We start from the raw sequence: 22,422 nt of genomic DNA, 5'->3' as shown, positions 1-22,422 counted from the left end.
TTAAAGGTGTGCGCCACCACCGCCCGGCTGTTGGTAAGATTCTTGCACTTACCTTTTGCCATCTGGTTATCTCTGGTGTTAGATGTTCTTGCTGTTTCTGGCTGGAGCTTGTTCCTCCTGTGGGTCAGCACTCCTGGGTGACCAGTTCTTTCCTGGCAGAACTTGTGTACCGAGGGCTCTGGAACAGCCCAGGCTCTGGGTGCAGATGGCAGACCAGAAGGATTCTGTCCCAGGAGCTCCATTGTTCTTGTGCCCTGTGTGCTCCTCAAAGCCCCACTCCAGTTATTGGAGAGGAAGTGGCTATCTCACCTCAGAGCCAAGGAGTGAAAGCACACCAGGGAAACCATCTCTCTCCTGGCGGGACCCATGCACAGTGGCTGTGGAACAGCCACAGCTTTGGGTGCAGATGGCAGACAGGAAGGATCCTGTCCCAGCTGCTCCATTCTAAAATGTGATTTTCAAGAGAGATCATTTGTTTATTGTATTGTGGGTGTGACTATGGTATACTTGTAGTCTGACTCATGTCTGGTCAGTTCCCTCAAGCCATGTAGGTTTGGGGGGATCAAGCTCAGGTTGTCAGGGTGGTAGGAATGCCCTTTCTCACTGAGTCATATCTCCAGCCCGTGGTGCTGGCCTTGGTAAGCCTTTATTTAAATCTCTCCCAAGGTTTGCCTGGCAGAAAACATCTGAGGGAGGCAACATCTTGGCAGCACGGGTCCTGTTTCTTTTTCATACACACTTTTCATTCTCTTTTTAAAAATTGAAGCTTTTCTTTCACTCACTCCAAGGGATAAGCCACAAAAGTTGTTATGGCATTAAGAAATGAATAACTTAGGTTATTGTGTCCCAAGCCCTTGTGTAATCAAGGCACTGTAAATCCCTCTCCGTCCTCCCAGCTTTGCCTCATGGAGAAGCCACTCCTAATCAGGCTGGAACAGGGTTACAACAACTGCAGCTACCGTGTTCCTCCACTTATCAAAAGAGAAGAAAAGGCTATCCGCGGTTTATAGCATGTACTGTTACAGGAGACCCGAGTTCATTTCCCAGAACCCTTGTCTGGTTGTTCACAATAGCCTGTAACTCCAATGGCATCTGACATCCTCTTCTGGAATCTGAGACACTCACAGGACCATACACGGAGGCACACAGTACACATACAATTAAAAATAAAAAGAAATTGTTTGGCTAGGAATGGTAGTGCATACCCTTAAACATCAGTCCTCAGAAGCCGGGAGTAGGAGTTTAGCTGTGAGCTGTGAGCTTGGAGGTAGCCTGGTTTACATATTGAGTTCCATGTCAGCTGGGGCTACATAACGAGACCCTGTTTAAAAACAAATCTTAGCTTTTTATTTGCATTATTAATTTTAGAACAAACAGAGGACAGAGTGAAAGCAGCTTCCTGGTAAGGCTTTGACTTGTGACTTGAGCCATTAAAATGATAAATATGTCTACCCCTGCGACTCTCAAGTGGGGATCTGAGAAGCCTAAGTCATGCTCTTGGGTGGATCTTCTTGCTGAGTCTTAGTCTCAGTCTCTGTCTGTCTGTCTGTCTCTAAATGTATATAGTATTTTGCTTGCATGTTTGCATATGTACCATGTGCATGCCTGATGCTGTGGGGGCCAGAGAAGGGTGTCGGATTCTTAGAACTACCCATGACCGTACTGTCTCATGGCTACTGGGAACTGAACCTGGACCTTAGCAAGAGCAATCAATGCTCTTAGCCATGGAGCCACCTTTCCATCCTCTTAGATTTTGTTATTATTACCATTTAAGATCATTAGTTTTGGAGCTTGAACATACCATTTAAGATCGTTAGTTTAGGAGCTTGAACCCAGAGCCTTGTGCATGGCAGGCAAGCATGCTGCCTTCCCGGCCTTCTTTCCTCCTCTTAACTCTTACAAATGTCTTTGCCTGAACTCCAGTTCTGCTCTCTGCTGGTTTACCCTCAATGAAACTGCCTGCAGTTTCACGAACTGGGTTCTCTCAGGGGAGGGAACAAGGACCTGAAAGAGAATTCGAAATGCCAGAGAAATCACGAAGCCAAGTTGAAATAGTCCAATCAAGACTTCACTTTACTTAGGGGGGGCCAGGATTTTTATAGTCACGCGAAAAATTTCAGCTTGACCTTCCAGGCAGCTTCTTCAAAGAGGAACTGACAGTCTGCAGAGAGCCTTTGTCTTAGCTCCCCAGGTGGTAGCTTCCAAGCAGAGACTGCCAGAGGTCCCACGGCTGAGTTGAGGGGGGAGGTAACACCTCAAAAGCCAGGGATCCAGTTTTACCTGGGACTCAAGGTCTCTACAGAGTAAAGAGTTCCCTGGGATGCTGTGATTGACAGTTGCCTGTCCAAACTGACAATGGCATTTAAGGTTATAGAGTACACCACCGGGACCAGGCACTGTCAACTCCAGGAAGCTTGAACGCTCAGCCTGCTGGGGTTTGCTGCTGTGGGCTAAATGACTTACCAAGGCGTGGGGGGTGCCTGATTATGTCATTTTTGATGGGGCACTGCAGTCTGTTGAATGCCCAGTCTTGTGAACCAGTGAGTTTATCGGAGGGAATCTATTGGGGGTTATGAGAGCATGGGTGAGGGGTGTCCTGTGGCTTTTTCCTCAGGACCATGCACAGTTTGGAGTAGAGACCTTGCCCAGGCAGGGAACTGCACAGTGGCAGCCAGATCTGTGGTAATGCAGGGTAAAGCTAACCAAAGAGTTTTTCTCATGAGAGTGCTACACCTTCAACAAAACACGGAAATGCAGGGAATGTACAATGTAATAATGTACCTTGACACTTCAAGTATGGTCACGGGACCCTCCCTTGGGAGTCTAGCTGTCACTTCCTCCCTCCTGGAGTGGGAAGACAACAGAGAGGCAGGCTCTGGGATGCAGCCCCTGTGAGTCAGCCATCTGCCAGGTGGGACTTGGTGGTGATGCAACTGTTTGGCTGGCCCATGCTCTCTTGTAAGTCAGCCTCAATGCACTGTCGTCGAACTGACGTTTCTGGGGTCTGCACTTTGGTCCGTCATTGCCTGGTACCCTGTACGGGGTGCCGAGACGTTTGCTCACAGCGTCCCAGAAATAGTTGATAAAGCATGGGGTGACTTTCACGAACATGAGTAGTTCAGGCAGCTGCTGTCTGAGCTCCACCTGGTGACAATTCTCAAAAGCCTTGTGGCTGAAGCCTCATCCCCAGTGAGCCACCACCTCCAATAGACTCCAGTACCTCTCTCAACCACTGTGCATATGGGGCGGAAGGGAATGTGTGCTGGTCCCAGATGTGTCATGCTCAGAGGACAGAGCTCCACACACAACCTGGGACACCTCACACATAACTTACTGCATACGAACGTTAATTTAATTAAACAATGGAGACAGCCTCGGTCCAGACTGACTCCAGACCAATGGAGACTTTCTGACTCACAGAGATCCCCCTGCCTCTGCCTCCCAAGTGCTTGGATAAAAAGACTTTCTGTGCATCCCAGGTGCTATGATGACAGGAGTGTGTGCCCAGGCATTCCATGTGTGATTCCCTGCATTTCCGTGTTTTATAGAAGGTGTAACACTCTTATGAGAAAAACTTTGGTTAGCTGTACCCTGCAGACTACGATGATTCAACTTCCCGTTTCTCCTTTGGCTGGGAATCTTTGATCGTTGTGGGCAGCCAGATGCACCCCCACCAGCCACACCCTGCACCTTTGCCCGTGTTGATCACTTCCTGCTAATACACCCAGCATGTGCTTCCTAGAACTGGGCAGACAGGCGTGGAGTACCCACAGGCTATGTCCTACTGTGCCTGTGGACTCTGGGTTTGCTGACTAGGGCTTATCAGGGAGCACGGTAGGCTTGCTGTGGTCACGTGTGTACCCTCCTCCATACCATCCCCACTTCCTTCCTTCCTTCCTCCCTCCCTTCCACCCTTCCATCCTTCCTTCCTTCCTCCCTCCCTTCCTTCCTTCCTTCCTTCCTTCCTTCCTTCCATTAAATTACTTACAGAGCAATAGGCTTCTTTGTGGCATTTTCATCATACTTTTGCTTTATGTCTCCTCCTTCTCCACCATGGTCTTACCCCATTCTCTGTCCTCTCCTTTCCCACGGCACCCCTTTGGCCCTAATACCTCCTTACTTGGGTTTCCCTTCCCATGCACTCCTCTCCCTACATCGATTCTCATCTTGTGAACCCCTAGCTAGTTTCCTGGACTTCACCTACATTTACTCCCATCTAGCTGCAAGCATTTAACAATTAGAAGCTAGAATCCCCGAGTGGGAGACCACATATGATCCTCCTCTTTATTCCCTACACAAAACAGAGTAACAACTGTTTATGAAATGTGATGGTTAATTTTAGTGGTATACTTTGTTACATTGAGAAGGACACAGAAAAGTAGATACCCTGGGCAGTATTAACCCTGGATGGAGGGGAGACCCACCTTGATTGTGAATGACCCATACCACAGGCTGGAGTTCTAGACTGAGTAAAATGGGCAAAAGGAAAAGGCAGCCCCAGCTGGCTTTCCTGTGTCAGATTCAAGTCTGTTCAGATGTGAACTGGCAGCCTCGTTTCTGTCCCCTGCCTTGCCACCACAGTCGGGCTGTTTCCCCTTCCTGAAGTGAGCCCTTTTTCTCTTACTTACATTGCTTTCTGTTAGGTATTTCCTCACACTAACCAGGAAGTAACTAATATGTCCAGGATTTACTTTGTGTTCATTATCACAGGTCCCCTGAGAATGTTGTAAAGTACGAGAGGAGAAAGTATAGGAGAGGTATGTACGGATGAGAAAGTGAATACTGCCTCCTTCCCGTTCAAACAGGGATCTGCAGGGGTCTGCAAGGCCAGCAGCGGGAAACCTTACACTTACTGTCTTGGTTAGTTTTTTGTCAATTTGACACAAAGGAGGGTTGGAGGAAGGACCCCCTGCAGAGAAGACGCCTCCAGGCAGGCTGTGGGCAGGCTGTGACCTTGGTTGTTGATTGCTCTGGGAGGGCCCAGCATACCATTGCCACCGCTGGGAAGGTGGGCCTGCCCTAAATTCCCTCAGCAGTGGACTCTGATCCCAGTATGTGAGTCAAATAAACGCTAACTCCCCAGTTTCTTTTGGTTGCGGTGAATTTCACAGCAATAGAAAGCACTTGGATACATTTTCCCACCACACAGGATGACTGCAAAGCTAGAGATCTGAAGAGTAAGGCAGGAGACATCACAGGCAGAGACTGCTGGGCGGGGATGGGCTGCCTAAACGACCCGACCCCGGAAGGACAGACAGGGCTTGCTGGCAGGGGCACTTCCTTGCATTAAATCGGAACCAGATTTAAGCAGCTTTTTAATCTTTATGCGGTCATCCTCCGGGGCTCCTGGGATGCTCCTTTTGTGTCTGTAGACGGTTTTATGCTAGTGACTGTGGAGATGAGAATGAGGAGCTGGAACACTCCAGGTGCTGGAGAGACAAATGGTTGTAAAGAAAGTCTCCCGTGTGGGTGCCAGGAACCGGACTCCAGTCCTCTGCGTGAGGAGCAAGTGCTCTAACCACTGAGCCATCCCTCCAGCTCTGTAACATGAATTTTAAGAGCAAAGTACCAGGTGGTGCATGTACTCAGAAGGCAGAAGCAGGCAGATCTCTGTGAGTTTGAGGCCAGCCGGGACTACAGAGTGAGACAAGCACGTAAAATAAAAATGTTCTCTAAAGTCTTGAAGGAAATACCTATTTTGCTCTTAGCCTCATTTAATTAGGCCTAACATCTCCCACTCAGAACTTGAAATGTGAATCTATTTTTGTAAATACAAAACTCGGAGCCTAAGTGTTTGCAAACAAACACTGAAATCTCTAATCTCTACTTAGACTCCTCTTCTTGGTCCATCTGTCACTCCTGTGACAGAACTTCAAGATGGCTGGAGGCTTTTCAGGCTAAGGCTGTCTGTCCTCTGTGTGCAGAGATAATGTGAGGCCCATGGGAGGGTGGGGGGTGAGGGGCAGGCTAGGGTGTCTGGCCTGAGAGGAGCCTGGGGTGTCAGAAGCGGTTAGCGCATTCATTTTCCCTGTGACACTGGACTGCCACATATTCTGTCTGTACGTGGCCACCCTGTGACACATTTTGTGTGGCAGTGTGAGGGAAGAGGAGACTCCCATTACCAGGTCATCTGTGAATCTGCCCCTCAGCAGGCTTGCCCTGTGCAGATTGTGGGAGCAGGGGTAAGGAGATTTAAAGATTAGGTCATGGAGTGTTAATTGATTGTTCTTGCAAAAGGGACAATTGGATTTAAGAGATTTGTGAGGAAAATGCAAACACACACACACACACACACACACACACACACACACACACAGGTGAAAGAATACATCCAGAGTAAAGAAAATATCAGCACTGTAAAAGCAAGTCACACCTTCTGTGGCCGAGCAAGCACTCCTTGTCCACACTGTGGGATCACAGAGATTCAGGCACTGGGGAGGTTGCCTGGGTCTGACCCAGCATGCAGCATAACCTGGGTATGGAGGAGTACTCTTGCAGGCCCGGCACTTGGGAGGTGATTGAGGGAGGACTAGAAGTTCATGCTGGGGGATACTTAGTGACTTTGAAGCCAGCATCAGTTAAGTAAGTTATTGTCTCAAACACAAAGAGACTTGATCGCAGTGATAGGTAGTGGACCACAGATTTTTCTCTTTGTTACTGTTGTGTCAGCCTCTATATCCAAGTCCAGCTGTGGATCTGCATCAGTCCCATCTACTGCCAGGATCTTTTGATGCCGCTGAGTGATACCCTGCTCAGTGGGCGTGGCAATACATCATTAGGAGTCATTCATTGTTATGTTTCTTTAGCAGAATAATAGTAGGTTTTCCTCTAGGCCCCTGAGTTATCTAGTCTCGGGTTTTTTGGCCACTTGAACAGTGTAATGTATGGGCTCCGTCTCAGAGTGGGCCTTTATATCTAACAGAAAAGTGGCTGTTTACTACCGTAACTGTAAGCAAGGTTAGAAAGGATAGTTTGTTTGAGGAATCAAAATGTTGTGTTGTCTTGACAGGGGAGTGGGTGTGTGGATGGAGCAGGAAGCCTTTAGGGGACATCGAAGGAGAGGTGCAGGCCAGAAGAGTGTAGGTGTTAGTGCAGGGTTAGCCAGGAACCAGATGCTCTTGCCAGAGGTCAGGTCAGTAAGGGCTACAGTGGCTTCCCTGCTGAACACTAGCCTGCAATAGGAGATTCCTGTCAGACTCTGAATTTAGGATCTTTTTCTTTCCACCCCATAACAATTCTTCTGTTTACTTGGTCAAGTCAGAGTCCTTCTGTCTAGGACACAATCACCACCCTTACCATTTAGGGGCCATTTTGTATTCAACAATAACACTTGTGCGACTTTGTATCTAACAATACCATTTGTGCCACTCTCTTGCTGTTTGTTCCATCTTGCAGTCAGGTCTCTGTTGTGGACCTCGTGGTTCACAGATGGGTGATATTGCTGATTACTTTCTCCTCTGGTGGTATGTGATGGAGTACCTTCCAGTACCACGTGTGCTAGTCTGGAGGGGTAGAAATTCAGCTGGACTGAATTTCTCCATGCTTGATGACATGTGCAAGTTATGTCTTCAGCAACAGGGCCTTACCATCAAGTTATGGAGAGAAACCAATAGCTTTGGCTAGAACCCGTGATGAATGGGAAAGTCCATTGGAACCCTTTGGCCAACTGCTCAATAGGAAATAATCCATTCCTGGCACCGGAAGTTTTATTTGGTGCGATAAGGTATCTAGTTGGGCATTGTCATTCCCTCTGTTTAGTGATTCCATTTAAGTTCCCTTCATACCTGTATGTTTTTTTTGGGGGGGAGGGCTTCTATAGTAGTAGGTTTCCATACAGCTTTCAAACGGCCTTTAGTGCTATGTGTCTCCTCATATTCCCCCTTCCCCTTTTCTCTCATTCCCCTAGTTCATCTGTTCCCCTTTGTCTCTTTATAATGCTATACTCAATTTCCTCTTCCTTGGAAGATTCCCCCTTTTCTCCCCAGTCCTTTTCAAGCTACCTGTCCTCTGATTATTCACTAAAACATGCATATTTAAGGCCTAAAAGCTGACATCCACATGTAAGAGAAAGCATTTAATTTTTGTCGTGCTGGGTCTGTGTTCCTTGAACAGGATGGATGGCTCCATCCACTTACCTGCACACTTTATTTTTCTTAACAGTTGAACAACATTCCTTTGTGTAAATGTACCACATTTTATGATCCATTCATCAATTAGTTGGTGGTCATCTAGGTGGTTTCCAATTCCTGGCGATTTGGGTTGAGCAGTAGTGGACATGGACAGTAAGATGTGCATGCTTAAGGGCGCCAGAGCAGCAGTGGATGCAGACAGCAGCAAGATGCGGGTCTGTTGGGCCTATGTCCAGTGCTAGAGCTGGATCTTGACATAAATCAGTATTCCGCTTTTTGAAGAGTCCCCTGTGGCGGGTCATATCCTGGCTAGGTGACTGACAGGTCCAACTAGACTGACTCCTTGTGGAGGAGACAGCCATATTTTAAGTTCTAATCTTTGAGCAAAGGGGTGGAACTCAGTTCTTTTGTTGATCAGGAAAGAGGAAGCGAGTAGTTCTAAAAGGTCGGGTGCCTCCTCATTGCATATAGAATTTTAAATCCTAAAGGGGGTAGCTGTGAAATATCCCTTTCTCCTTTTACCTAGGAAACAGCAGGTGGGGTTCAAGGCTGACCAGGGGGGAGGGTCCCTGTCTGCCCAAGACTGCAGCTCTTCGTCTAGCTACTTAATAGAAGAACTTTGGAACCAGGTGCATTTAATTGCTTTCTCCCCAGAATACAAAGCCATCTCCCCATCTCAGGATCAGCCATGGCAATCCAGGGACCACTCTTAATTTCAGAGGGAGGAGGGCTGCCTGCCTGTAAGATGACATTGACTGAGAATCCTTCAAGCCATAGTGCACTTTCGTAACGATGAACAAATATGCCGCAACATTAGAAAAAGATGTACTGAGAAATACATACTAGAGAAACACTTCAGGCTGTTGGGACAGGCCAGGTTTTCCACATGATGCTGGAGAGTAGGGCAGAGGCGACTAAAGCTGCCCCTCTGCTTTTTCTTTTACTAAACCCAGAAATATTTCTAAGCTTCTTTACCTCTTTTTAATATTGCTATAGAAGCCCTGTCAGAAAAATGCCAAAACAGTATGCCTGAGAACTTATTATTTTTAATTATGTGTCCCTGCGCGTGTGCACTTGTGTGTGTGTGTCTGTGTGTGTTATGCTGTGGAGAGCTTTGAATCCCTGTCTGAACTGCAGTAGAGAACTCTTATGTAGGCCCCTTATAACCCTTGCAAGCAAGCCGAGCCTAACAGAAGCCTTCAGCACAAACACATTGTTACAAGTTTTGAATGTCATTGTGGCGGGCCAGTTTCGAAAAGCCTGGTTTTCTTTCAAGTCACTATGACCTCGTTCTCAGAAGGTCTTTGTGGTCTACTGCACAGTCTGGGCAATAGGGACACAAATTTCATTTTTACCTGTGAACTACAAGTACAAATATTAAGACTGTAAACAAATCTGAAGCTGAACAATAGGGAGAATGGAGGCCCTGTTATTATTTAACTCATTAAAATCAATAGTGAAGGCAGAAATGAAGGAGTGAGCTTCTCACACCTGAATGCAAGGACTAAATGCCAGCTGGCGGTCCTTGGGAGTCGGTAGTGGTTGTGGATATGAATTCCAAACCCTAGGTTGGTTTGTTTGCTTGCTTGCTTGGGAGACAAGTTTCCACTGTAGCACAGGTTGTCCAGAATTCATAGCAATCTTCTTTCATCAGCCTCTCAAGGGTGGGGGTCAAAAGCGGCAGCCACCGACCCATGCTAGAGGGGCTGCTGCTTTGCCTGAACCATAAGCCGCATGGTGATTGCTTCCGAGGCTACCGGCAGGGTAGCTAGGTCGCATGAACCATGGCGCGAGCCCTCAGCAACTGTAGGTCTGTTGCAGGCGAGAACCCAAGCATGACTGCTGGTTCCTGCTGCAAATCTTGGTCGGAGAGAGCGCCGTTGTGATGCTAATGTGCCACTGAGACGTCCCGGGCCCTGCCCTTCAGAGTTCCTTAGTAAAGCGCGGGTGCTCCTGGGCCCTCGGTGCGCGTGCCCATCCATGCGTGACTGCACGCACCCGCGACGCGGAGATGCTGCAGCGGCTGCGCTGGTCCCTGCGCCGAGTGCCTGCTGGTGGCTCTCCCATCATACCTCTATCGCCCGCCACGCTGAACTGTAGCCCCGGGCTCTCGGGACCCGCGGTGCGCCACGTGTCGCCGCTGTGCCACGTATTCCCACGCTCCCACAGCTTCGTCATGGCCTGCTTGCCCCGAGCAACTGCAACCCTGGCCCGCCAGGTACCTGCGTGGTGAAGGGCGAGGGGCTCCAGGACCAGCATCTCGCGGGGACTCACTCGGGGGTGGGGAGTGTTACTGCGGGAGTGCGCCGCTAGGCTCTCGGGTATCACTGCAAGGCACCACTGGTCGCCAGGGGATGCGGGGTGGTGGTGTTGGGGGTCTGCGGGGAACTCGGGAGGTTGCCAGAGAGGATGCAGGGACTGGGAGACTCCAGGTCGCCGCGGAGGTCGCCACCAGGGGACCCAGGGATGGAGATAATTCATGGTGTTCCCGAGTCGCCACCGGGGACTCAGGAACTGAGAGTGTCTCCACCGGCGAATCCTGGGGTCATCCTGGAGCTCTCCACTGGGAACACTACCGGGGACGGAGGGATCACTGTGGGGATTCAGGGGTCGTCACGGTCGAGTACGGGGAGAAAACGTGAGGCTCGCCACAGGAACTTGGGCACGTTAGAAAATGTTGGCTGGGGCGCGTCACCAGAGATGCTAGAGTCTAGGCTAGCAAAACGGGAGGGGAAGGCTTTGCCACCAAAACATCCACACCGCTGCCTCTGCAGTCTTGGACCCCTTCCTTCCTTCTTTCCCAGTTATTTAGCCAACTAGCTTCCAGCTTTTTGAATGCCTGTCCCTTTCCCTAGTTAATTCCGAAGCACGGTATCTTTTATTTATTTAATTGCTGCCAGTATCAAGAGGTCTTGTTTTTCAAGTGTACCGATTTGGCCGTCGCCAAAGCACTGGGGACCCTGCGGGTGGAGAAAATGGTTTCAGCCAGTCCGTGTCCCCTCGCGCTAGAATCAGCCTGCCTATTGTGCGCCAGTGATTGACAAGACCACGAGGCTGAGCGCGCTCGGGAGATTTTTTTTTTTTTTCCCACCCCTCTATAAATGGCTTAAACCCTCGGTCTAGACGACTTGCTCGGACCTTCGGGAGACAATTGCCTTCTTGTTCATTGCTGGAGAACCCCCGCTCCTGGGCTGAGCAGGAATTTAAGTAGCTCCTCCCTAAGCTGCTGGGAGATAATAAGTCAGACCTGGGACTGGGTGGGAAGCCTAGGACAGTCAGTCTGGCTAGAGCTGGCCCTGCCTGTTGGACAGTCCAGGCCTGGCTTTTCTGTCTTCTGTGATGGTAAGCCCCTTGACCAGGTGCCCGCCCTAGCCTACCTGGCTTTACTTAATGGAGGTTTAATTTTTCTTTTTAAGGACTGCAGTAATGGATGCTCTGCACCGTTTCCTGGAGAAAGAGGATTGGAAGAAGAGGCCGAGACTTTTAGGGTAAGGCATTTATTTTGCAGGGTGGTTAAGTTACCTACCGAGAGTTAATGCATTTCAGGTTGAGAATAGGGGTTGGGGAATTTAAAGTGAGTGAGTTCTTGAATTTTAAATTACAGCCTAGGAGGGGAAAAGTCATCTGAAATTGTTATCAGTCAGCAAAACAAAATTTACCTAAGAGCAAGCTGCTTGTTTTGTTTTATGAATCATACATTTTTTTTTATCGGAAAAGAGCGAATTAATGAATAGGAACAGGAAGTTGCTTTTTAAATTGCATCAGCTTAACCCTTCGCTCTGCTTGCCCAAGGAAAGGGCCCTTGTACTTTTCTCCTTAAAAATCACTGAACACGTTTACAGTCCAGGACTGTGTTTTCTTTCCATCTGAATTGTGTGGTTCATGGATGGCGTGGTCTCATGCTTCCCAGCGGAGTTATTGGAGGGATAGAGGTAAAGATCTCATTAAAGTACTTGACAGCCCTCCATCCTTCTCCGCCAACCCCCAGCCTGGATGGTTTTCAGATCTTCGTGGGTGCTTGGCTCTGCCACTTTCCTGGCTCTGATACCCACTGTCAATTGTCACCCATAGTACAGAATGTCCCTGTGACCTCACATCCTGGCAGGGTTCAGAGAGGGACTGGAACTTGACTCATCAGTTTTGTACCACAGGGAACACTTACTGTTCGGGGACAGTAATAGGAACGTGAACCGGAGTGGTGAGTTCCAGATAAGCCCTTTGCTCATAAGCGATTTGTTTTAAACCAAAATATAGTAAAAATATACTATAGTGACGTGCTGTGGATTTTTGTCTGTGTGATTTATGGTGCGTTAAAGCAATTTCCCTGTAGCGCTTCCCAGACGCCCACGCTGGTCACGTGTGAGTTACATGACCAGTCAGTGGCTCCCTGACTCAGTTCTTTAAGCACCTCCAGGACTCAGCTCTAATAAATGAAAACTTTGGGGTCATACTGGCTGACCTAGAACTATACAGGCTGGGCTTGAACTCTTGCTAACCTTTTAAAGATAGTGATTCAATAAATCAGTCTTTCAAAAAAATTATTGTATGCATTTCAACTGAAATGACTTTATGCTTCCATGCAAAGTATTCAGGGCAAGATAGAGCTCATAGTGAAAACAGTGTATTTGTTAATTGAAATGTGTACACAACTTGGCACCCGTCCTCTGCATAGCAATGGCAGAGCTTAAGCTACTCTGCTTGCATTCTTGGTGTGGACTGAGAGGATCAATAACGTGGGGAGTAAAGATCATGTGTTTTATTGGAAGCACCATGGTGGTTTTACATGGTGCTGTCTGTTGAACTCAGGCCCTTGCACACGCTAAGAGCCTCTATTATCTATTACTGAGTCACATCCTTAGCCATGATCCCTGCTTCTTACAGTTTTCTGTTTGCTAATCCACTTGCTTCCTTCCAGGTCTCTTCTCTGTCCTGTTCTTACCATTGTCACCTTCCCACTGGGATGGGGTCCCCTTAAAGTGACGGTGAGGTTTTCTAGCCCGCCAAGAAAAAAAGTCATTGTTTTTTGTTTTTGTCTTTGTTTTTTTAATTCTCCAAAAATTAAAAAAAATCTATTGTCACTTTAAATTTTTTATTGTATGTATTTGTTACTGTAAGAGGACAGCATTGGTGCATGTGTAGGTATCGGGTAAGTTGGAGGGGTTGTCTCTCCCCTTTCCCACCAGGACTTGAGCAGTCTGGAAGGAGCGCAGGTTGTCGGTTAGGCTTCTACGGTGCGCTTTACTCTCTTTGCGGGATGATTTTCTCATTTTTTTTCTCACAACAATCTATTTTTAAGTGAGACTCTCTGTCCTCTCTGTCTCTCTGTCTCTCTGTGTGTGTGCGCACATCCCTGAGTATCCTTGCAGACCAGATGCAAGGTCCTCTGGAACTGCAGTTATGGATGTCAGCGAGCCACTGGACACTGTTTAGGGTATTGAGTCTGGTCCTCTGGGAGAGCGGCCTGCACTCTCCCTGTGAGCCGTCTTGTCTCTCCAGCTCCTGTACTGCTTTCATTTAAGGAGCTGTATTTATTACCTTCGAGTCTTCCTATGGACCCCAGAGATGAGCTCTCTTCATCCTAGTTTCCTCTGATTGACCCCAAAGCTGTAGAATTTTCTTCTTTGGACCTCATTAGGTTCTCAGAGAAAGCACAGACTAGATGAGGGCTCTTTCTCAGTGGAGCTGCAGGGTGCAGGCGCGCACTGGGAAGCCCCTGTGCTCCCTGCTTTTCTCAGTGGAGCTGCAAGGTGCAGGAGCTCACTGGGAAGCCCCTGTGCTCCCCGACCCCACGCGAGTTTAGTTTAGTTTCCAGTGCAGAGAAAACCGGAAGTGCTCAGGCGCTTCCTCATCACGGATGTCAAATCAGAAAATTCTTCTGCCTTTTTAAATTAAAATGTTTTAACGTGTGCTTGCTTACTTCTTTTGTGTACGTGTGTAGGTTACCTGCATGCTCAAGTCAGAACAGCTTGGAGGAGTTAGTTCTCCCCTTCTACTATGTGGTTTCCAGGTATTGATCTTAGGTCGGTCATCAGGCTTGGAGGCAAGCATCTTCACCCGCTGAGCCATACAGCCTGCCCAGGCACTTGTTGTTAATATGCCCTGTGTTATTCCTCAGTTACTAGGCTGCCCTGTTTTCTTTCAATGAACATGATATTAATCATCACCGTACAAATGCTGGTTAGTTAGATCTCCCCTCCCCCACTTTGTTTCTGACATGGGGTATCTCATTGTGTAGTCCTGGCTGGCCTAGACCTCACCAGGTAGGCCAGGCTACTCTGTTGGCCATGAACTCAGGAATCTACCTGCCTTAGCAGGACTGAAGATGTGTACCACCTCATCTGACTTTTTTTAAGATTTATTTTACTGTATGGAAGCATTCCATGGGTGCTTCCCTCCACATGTATATGTATACTATGCGTGTCTGGTGTACCCACAGGTCTGACAGGGTGTCCATTCCCTCCAGCTAGAATTACAGATCACTGTGAGCTGCCATGTGGGTGCTGGAATTGAACCTAGGTCTTCTGAAAGAGCAGCTGGTGCTCTTAGCTTCTGAGCCATGTCTTCAAGCCTCACCACCACCTCCCTTGGACTCCAGGCCTTTCCTTAATCCCAGCAGGCAGAGGCTGCTGGGTCTGGCTATCTAGGGCTATATATATAGTAAGACCCTGTTTCAAAAAAAAAAAAAAATCTAACTTTTGATCTCCAGAATTAGGAAAATTGTCTCAAATAAAGGAAGGTTGATTTCCAGAATTATGGAAACTGTCTCAAATAAAGGAATTTAGAGTTCTTGGTGAAATTATAAAGGCCACAAAGTCTTGTGTTACTTTGAAAAAACTGGATATAGAGGGCACTCTTTATGTTCAAATCTGGATTAGGGGGAAATAGTCAAGGGAGATACCATGATTCACACAGACAGAAGAAATGGACATTTTATCATTTAGGATTTCAACTAGTATTCAAAGGTTAGAATTAGAACACCAGTTTCACTTGCTTTTTGACTTATTTATGAGTTTGTATGGATGTTGCCATGCGGGCAATGGCTTCAGAGGTCAGAAGAAGGTGGCGGAAGGCCCCAGAGCTGAAGTTATGCTCGCCTCTGAGCTGCTTCATGATGCTGGGAATGAACCAGCTTGCCTCTGAAACAGACTCTGAGCACTAGAAGAAAAACACTAAGTGGAATATAAGTGTGCTCTGTGTCTCAGGTTGGCCATTAAGCAGCTCTGATGCTTTGGTCTAGCCTGGGGTAACTGTGGGTGGCTCTACTTCCATTTTTCTGTTTGTTGCAATGCTGGGTGTTGTGCCCAGGACTTAAACACTGTAGGCAAGTGCTCTGCTCCTGCAGCTTAGGCTCTGGAAGCATTTTAGGTGAAGTGTTCAGAGTATACAATCATTTTAGGCGAAGTGTTCAGAGTATACAATCATTTTAGATGAAGTGTTCAGAGTATACAATCATGTTAGGCGAAGTGTTCAGAGTATACAATCATGTTAGACGGAGTGTTCAGAGTATACAATCATGTTAGACGGAGTGTTCAGAATATACAATCGTGTTAGATGGAGTGTTCAGAGTATACAATCATTTTAGATGAAGTGTTCAGAGTATACAATCATTTTAGATGAAGTGTTCAGAGTATACAATCATTTTAGATGAAGTGTTCAGAGTATACAATCGTGTTAGACGGAGTGTTCAGAGTATACAATCATGTTAGGCGAAGTGTTCAGAGTATACAATCATGTTAGACAGAGTGTTCAGAGTATACAATCATGTTAGGCGAAGTGTTCAGAGTATACAATCATTTTAGATGAAGTGTTCAGAGTATACAATCATGTTAGGCGAAGTGTTCAGAGTATACAATCATTTTAGATGAAATGTTCAGAGTATACAATCATTTTGGACAAAGTGTTCAGAGTATACAATCATTTTAGACGGAGTGTTCAGAGTATACAATCATTTTAGATGAAATGTTCAGAGTATACAATCATTTTAGATGAAGTGTTCAGAGTATACAATCATGTTAGACGGAGTGTTCAGAGTATACAATCATTTTAGATGAAGTGTTCAGAGTATACAATCATGTAAACGGGACTGTGCTTGTCTTAACCTGGGGATTTGAACCTGGGGCCTCTTGCTTTCACAGCAAGTACTTTCTCCTGCTGAGTTATCGCCCTACTGTGGGAAGAGTTAAACACTATGAGCTAGATCATGTTTCAGTGGACCCGGAACCTCCGAGGGGCCAGGGGCTGAGACGTTTTGCTCAATGTTTTGAAAGTGATTTTTAGCTTGGCAGACAGAGTGCAAACCAAGAACCATCTTGCAATTGATCTCAGAGGCTCAGGGTCTTGGGCCTGGAAAATCACTGGTATGGAGGTAGGGAAGCCTGGTGAAGTTGGACAAAGCTCAACATTGCTCAGATTCTTTTACTTACATCTTCTCACCACAGCTGGCTTGCTTGTTCGACCACTAAATGGCCAGGAAATCCAGGACAGTCTCACCTCTGCAAGCATCTCTGCTCCCTCCCACAGTGCCTGCAAAGTGGAATGAAAGGTTTCCTGTGCCTACTGAGCTTGTGGACAACTATGTTCCTCCGAAGGAGATGACACAGGCTGTGGTCTTAGCAAAACAGCCAGAGGCCTTAGAGAGTTGGTATATAGGGGCATAGCCATCCATCTTGGTCCATTCCTTGCCTGTGTTTCCCAACTGCAACAGCCATAGGACCTCTGACCCTTCCCTCACCCCTGTTCTCTCTTCTTCTTGCAGCAGGGGTCTTTGCTAAGTCCTGCTTTGTCCATCTGCCTGAAATACATTACTCCTGGGTCTGTAGACACCTGCTCTCTGCATTCAGGTGTGCTCAGATACACGAGGCAGGCGTCTGCAAGGCCAGAGTCCCCTTCCCTGCCTGTTCAAGTTCCTTTAATTCTTCAGAGCACTAAGCACCTTTTGATCTAGTTTCCTGGTTGTTTCTTTATCTCCGCTTTGCTTTCAGAGCAAGGATTTGGTATTTCTAATGATCCATGGCATTACAGATACAGGGTAGCTCAAAAAATACTAGGTAGGAGGTATGGATAATTCATTGTGGATAAACCATGCTAACGTGTGTATCTGTCCTTGGCTGGCAGTCACAATGTTCAGGAAGCCAGCCTCCGTATATTCTGTACACTCCCTGAGCCACAGCGCCGCTGCAGTTAAAGCTTAAATAAAATTAAAAATGCTAAGAATAATTTAAAAATGATGCTGATATTGAGTAACAGGGAAAAGCGGGCACCCTCAATGTTGATGAGGCAAAGCCCCGACATTTACTTTCAACTTATCCTAATTCAGATGGGCACTGAACAGTGACAGTAATGCTTAGGGTTTTTTAAGCTTGAAGACAGTTTTATTAAAGTTCAAGAGAAAAGTAGAGGAGTGGGCAAGCTGTAAATCTTGGCAGCTGCCTGGAGGAGGGAGATGGGTAAGGGGAGAGAAAGGCCTGCTTTTGGGATAAGCTGTTTATCGTCTGTTGTCTGTCCATTCCATGTTGGGCAGTGGTAATGCATCCTGGAAATGCAGTGAAGATGTAAGGGCAGTTTGCAGTCAGCCCCAGTGAAGCTGGGGCTGGTTTATATTGGCTGCGAGAACGAAATTTCCCAGGGTCTTTTGAAGAGCCATGCACATTATTGATTATATCATTTAAAAAGAAGATCAGGGCCATGGATGGCCCAGTGGGTAAAAGTGATTGCCATGTAAACCTGACTGACACCCATGTTTGATCCCTTGTCCCCTGAGCTCCACACGGCTGTGGAGTGTGCCCATGTTCATACGTACCATGTGTATGTACATGCAACAATAAATAAAAGTTTAAGCAGCCAATGGCCACTGGCTCTGTGGAGTTTAAGATATGTCTAGATTCATCTCACTGCTCAGCCCACACTGTCTGTCTTCCAGACAGACCTGTGCTGTGTCTTTCTGTGAGAAACTTTGCTAATAATCTTATAGTCGGAACTTGTGGGTGGGGGCGGGGATGTAGCACAGTTGGCAGAGTGCTTGCTTAGCGTGCACCACGCAGAGCCTTAGCATAGAGAGCTTTAAGCCAGTCTGAGTGACAAGAGGCTCTGATAGACTCCTCCCCCCACCCCAATACCACCAAAAGCTTTCTTCATAGTTAATTTTTACAATGTACTTTATTTGTTGTTGTTGTTGTTGTTCTGTAGCTGCTCTCAAGTTAAGGATCAGAACGGAGGTGACTGGCCATTGTGACAGCCAGGCTGGCTTTGTGGAGAACCTCTGAGCGCAGTTGTTTCCTATCTCCCTGTTTTTTGTGTGGCTGAATAGGAGGGCTTTTGTTTCCTGTCTGCTCCTTCCAGGACAGCTTTTGCATCTGAAGCTCCATTCTCTGCCTGTCCATCTTCAAAGAGGAGAGTACTTCTTTGCTGTGCTCATCTGTGAGCCTCTGCATCTGGAGGAGTTGGATATGTGCTCAGAATGCTCTGGGGAGGTGGAGCGCAGCCATAAGGGACAGGGGCTCGGTCCTCAAAGATCAGCCTTGCTACTGTGAGCAGCGCTGTGTGTCCTGGAGGATGCTGCTCCTCCTGGGAATGCTCCCCTTGGGTCTAGTGGGAATCAGGAGCCGGCTCTCCTTTTCCCCGAATCATTTCAGCACATCTCCCACACCCCTGGAGTTTGCTTCTCATGGCATTACAACCAGAGCCAATGCAGAGATTTGTTCATGGGTTAGCCTTGCTATGTAACCTCTGCTGGCCTGGCACTCACTCTGTAGCCCAGGCTGGCCTCACATTGTTGGCTCTTCTCCTACTTGAGCCTCCGGAGTGCCAAGATGACAGGCGTATACCACTGTATTGTTGCAGGAATTATTGAGTTTTATAAAAAATACATTTCTAGATTCATTTTATTTTATGATACACAAGTATGTTTTGTCTTTACATATGTGTGTGCATGCATCGTGTGCATGTTTGGTGCATGTGGAAGTCAGAAGACAGCATCCAATCCCCACGAATTTTGTGTTTATGAATGGTTTGAACCACCATGGGGATGCTGGGAATCAAACTTGTGTCCTCTGTGAGAGCAATAAGTCCCCTTTGCCACTGAGCTGTTTCTCCAGTCCAAAGATGATGATGATGATGATGATTTTACATTGTTAATTGCAGTTATTTATTGTTTGTGGGGGGGCTGAGGAGGGAGGAAATGATGTATGGTGCTTGTGTGCAGCTAAGAGGACAACTTGTGGGGGTCTTGGTTTTCCACTTCCACCGTGTGGGTCCCAGGATCAAGCTCTGGTTTGCTGGAATGGTTGCAGGTGAATTTACATGCCTTATATGACCTTGCCAGCTCTGTTGCAGAGATTTTGAACAATTGGCTGGACTCTGAGCACGAGTTTGTTCTATTTGGTTCTCAGTGTTAACGTTGTTATATTGGACTTGTTGTTTGAGATTTGTTTGGTCCTGTTTTTTTTTAGACAAGGTTGGTGAACTTCTGAACCTCCTGCCTTGGGTCTTTCAGTGGTCAAACCCACCCTGCAATCACCCACCAACTGCAGCAAGTCCTGGGTGTGGTCATGTCATCACCAAGGGATGGAGTTCACATTGGACCTTTGGATCATCTAGCCGGTGCAGTGTGGGCTCCAAGCGCTTTCCCTTTCTCCTCTACAGGCCAAAGATCTCATCATCACACCAGCCACTGTCTTAAAAGAGAAGCCCGACCCGGACTCGTTGGTGTTTGGAGCTACGTTTACTGACCACATGCTGACGGTGGAGTGGTCCTCCGCATCTGGATGGGAGAAACCTCACATTAAGCCTTTTGAAAACTTGCCCATACATCCCGCTGCCTCCGTTTTGCACTATGGTGTGGAAGTAAGTGGAGCTGCTGTGAGCTGCAGTTCTCTGCCTTGCAAGCTTCTCCAGGGTCGGGGGACAGGTCCTGCTGTTTTAACTGGAGGTTGTCATAAATGTCTTCAAACGTCTCCTGTAGCCAAATGGATTTCGGTTAAGTCTCAGTGCTAATTTTGCAGGTTGACTTGGTTTATCTGTGATGTTAGTAAAATGTGGGGTGTGTGTGTGTGTGTGTGTGTGTGTGTGTAAAACACATAGAAAGGTTAGGGAAAGTTCAAGAGCCCACATTAAGCCAGGTGTGGGCATGACTTGTAACCTCAGCACTTACCAAACTAAGACAGGGTGGGCAAAAGTTCAAGGCTAACCTAGATTATGCCATTCTTTCTGGCCAGCCCAGGCCACAGAACCCCAAGGAACCCCAAAGCAATGAGTCTTGCTAATTTATATTAAGTGCTTCCTGTCTCTCAGACCTTTGAGTGATTGTGATAGGATGAGACACCCATGCTCACTGCTTTCTCATAACCAGCTTGTGGGATGGCATTGAGCACGCTTCTTCACCCTGGAATCCATCTCTTGGTCCTCTGTAGATACATAGTTAACCAGTTATGCAGAATATTGTCCCATCCCCTTGGCCTTACATTTTATTTTATTCTATTTTTTTTTTTAACATGGAATGGCTTTCCCCAGAACACTGAAGGCACAAAGATAAATTCTGATCTACCAAGGGACTGAAAATGACCATAGGAAACATATCAATAGTGATGATCCAATACACATTTCTGAATATTGGATCCTGTACTGGCTGGTTTTGTGTGTCAACTTGACACAGGCTAGAGTTATCACAGAGAAGGGAGCTTCAGTTGGGGAAGTGCCTCCATGAGATCCAGCTGTGGGGCATTTTCTCAATTAGTGATCAAGGGGGTAGGGCCCCTTGTGGGTGGTGCCATCCCTGGGCTGGAAGTCTTGGGTTCTATAAGAGAGCAGGCTGAGCAAGCCAGGAGAAGCAAGTCAGTAAGGAACATCCCTCCATGGCCTCTGCATCAGCTCTTGCTTCCTGACCTGCTTGAGTTCCAGTCCTGACTTCCTCTGGTGATCAACAGCAATGTGGAAGTGTAAGCTGAATAAACCTTTTCCTCCCCAACTTGCTTCTCAGTCATGATGTTTGTGCAGGAATAGAAACCCTGACTAAGACAGATCCCAAGGTTGTGCTTTTGAGAGATTTTTGTACTTCACATAGATCATTTTCACTTCATTATTTGTGTTTAGAGTTCAGATTTCTCACCAGAACACCCTGAAATCCACGCATTTAATGACCTGAAATGGGAAGCATGAGAGTCCACATTCAGGGCTGGAGCATTGGCTCAGGGGTTAAGAACACCTGCTGCTCTGGCAGAGGGCCGTAGCTCAGTTCTCAGCACCCACATGGTGGCTGAGACCCAAAGGTTGTGAGAGCCACTGCTGTAGAGTCAAGCCTGGCGCAGAGGGAGGGAGCAGACAACGGTTGCGATGAGCTATTCTGTACAGTCCACAGACTGGGCCATGCGCTGTCTTGAATGAGTGACAGGTATTCAGCAAGCACAAAGCAAAGGGATAGCAAAGGAGACTCAGGTTCATGACTGGTCCATCGAGAGAGCGAGAGGAAGCCACATCATTAAATGAGTGCTCACAGCACCCAGTCGGAAGGGCCTCGAGGTATCTGTGGTTAGACCACCCTGAATGCTCCAGATGGAATCTGATCTGGGGAGATCAGCAAGGCAGGGCCCAGATAGTACTTACATGGGAGACATGGTCTTGGGGAGCAAACAGACCTGCTGGAAGCAGGCTGATCTGCCCTTGAACCAGCTTTGGCTTCAGATTCCCACCACAGGCATTTTAAAACATGGGATAAACAGTGGTGATGGCTGAAGAAATGTTTTGCCTCCCGGAGAAGATTCAAGGACACAGTGTTTTTGCTGATGTTTCCTCTCTGTCAGAGGGCTGGGGTGCCAGGCTGCACTTGGGGTAAACATTTGGGTCTGGCGTGGAAGGGGCCAGCCCTGCCTGTGGAGCCTCTCTTTCTTTACCAGCACAGTGTGCCTCGCATGATCCCTGAACCAGTGGTGGCCCCCGTCCTAGAAGACAAACAACGCCTTAGTACCTCGGTTTTGTTTTCTAAAGATAGGCTGGCTTCCCGTCCTTGGCATAGCTGAAGCTGGCTTTGAACTCCCGATTCATCGCTTTTGCCTACTAGGTACTGGGGTTACAGGTACACATTGCCACACCAGTCTGCACGTAAGGTTCTTAGTTTCATTCCCAGATGATTGCTAGTCACATGACCTGTTGGATTATATTCATGCCAAGTTCTTTGCATCAAATGGCAGGTGAATGGACCATTCTCCTTCAGAGAAGGCTATGGTAACCTTGGAGCCTCTAGGTCCCCTGATTCTCAGACTTAGTACTCAGAATAACCGTGGGTTTCTGATTTCCACCCATT

At 47.4% G+C, this 22,422-nt stretch overlaps 1 protein-coding gene across 4 annotated transcripts in view; it reads left to right on the top strand.

Moving 5' to 3' along the window:
* Bcat1 (branched chain amino acid transaminase 1) overlaps positions 1-22,422 on the top strand; it is an 80,603-nt gene that overhangs the window by 20,313 nt on the left and 37,868 nt on the right. Inside the window, exons 1-3 of one of the 4 annotated variants that reach the window (XM_031383852.1) lie at positions 10,009-10,347; positions 11,546-11,617; positions 19,770-19,970. In XM_031383852.1, the coding sequence (XP_031239712.1) occupies positions 10,141-10,347; positions 11,546-11,617; positions 19,770-19,970 (480 nt within the window). In that variant the 5' untranslated portion in view covers positions 10,009-10,140. Of the gene's footprint in view, positions 1-10,008; positions 10,348-11,157; positions 11,472-11,545; positions 11,618-19,769; positions 19,971-22,422 lie in introns of those variants that run through there. The other 3 variants (XM_031383851.1, XM_031383854.1, XM_031383853.1) reach the window with 3 other exon arrangements.

This window comes from Mastomys coucha, unplaced genomic scaffold, assembly GCF_008632895.1.
Source record: "Mastomys coucha isolate ucsf_1 unplaced genomic scaffold, UCSF_Mcou_1 pScaffold20, whole genome shotgun sequence".
Classification (NCBI taxonomy): Eukaryota; Metazoa; Chordata; class Mammalia; order Rodentia; family Muridae; genus Mastomys; species Mastomys coucha.
The sequence above is the reverse complement of the archived record's forward strand: the minus strand, read 5'-3'. Positions and strand labels throughout refer to the sequence as shown.